Genomic DNA, 694 nt, shown 5'->3' on the forward strand with positions numbered 1-694 from the left:
TATATATATATATATATATATATATATATATATATATATATATATATATATATAAAGAGAGGAGTATGCCGTTGATTTAAAGCATAATTAGATGCATTTTTTAAAGATAAAAAAGGCTAAATTGAAATATAAGTTAATATTTTGGGTTCATATATGTGAGCATCTAATTCCAGATGAGTCCGTGACTCACCTGTCACAAACCTCAGTGCACGTCACTGCACCAGGTACACTGTTATTGGGAAAAGGCTTATTTCTAACTTGGAACAATAACTCATGACACCTATATTAAAATACGTACTGTATGCTTACAAAGTATATATATATACATATATATATATATATATATATATATATATATATATATAGTGTGTGTGTGTGTGTATATATATGTGTTTTATTAAGGTCAGGAAATGGACTCACATTTTGCTTCTTCCTCTGATATTTCTGAGAAATGGACCCACCTGTAGTAATCCAGCGTGACCCGGCTGGGCGTCTCGTTGTTGCAGAAACACACGTGATGATAGAGCTGTGCAAGCTCCTCACTCAGAGCCACCAGCTCCTCCTGCGCTGCAGACACAGCTCCCTTACTCTCTCTGACTGTCCCCTGAGCTGCCTGCAGCTCCAGCTCCAGCTCACAAATCTGAGGGAAACAGGAAGTTAACACAGTTCCTCATGTTTCATTAAACAGGAAGTT

At 36.2% G+C, this 694-nt stretch overlaps 2 protein-coding genes across 2 annotated transcripts in view; one reads left to right on the forward strand and one right to left on the reverse strand.

The window, feature by feature from the left end:
• LOC119428419 (LARGE xylosyl- and glucuronyltransferase 1) overlaps positions 1-694 on the forward strand; it is a gene marked incomplete at its 3' end in the record, with an annotated part of 106,286 nt that overhangs the window by 86,601 nt on the left and 18,991 nt on the right.
• LOC119428232 (protein bicaudal D homolog 1) overlaps positions 1-694 on the reverse strand; it is a 32,016-nt gene that overhangs the window by 20,639 nt on the left and 10,683 nt on the right. Inside the window, exon 7 of the mRNA XM_037695882.1 lies at positions 462-640. Coding sequence (XP_037551810.1) covers positions 462-640 — 179 coding nt within the window. The remainder of the gene's footprint in view (positions 1-461; positions 641-694) is intronic.

The sequence above is a fragment of the Nematolebias whitei genome, chromosome 22 (assembly GCF_014905685.2).
Source record: "Nematolebias whitei isolate Nwh7 chromosome 22, NemWhi1, whole genome shotgun sequence".
Classification (NCBI taxonomy): domain Eukaryota; kingdom Metazoa; phylum Chordata; class Actinopteri; order Cyprinodontiformes; family Rivulidae; genus Nematolebias; species Nematolebias whitei.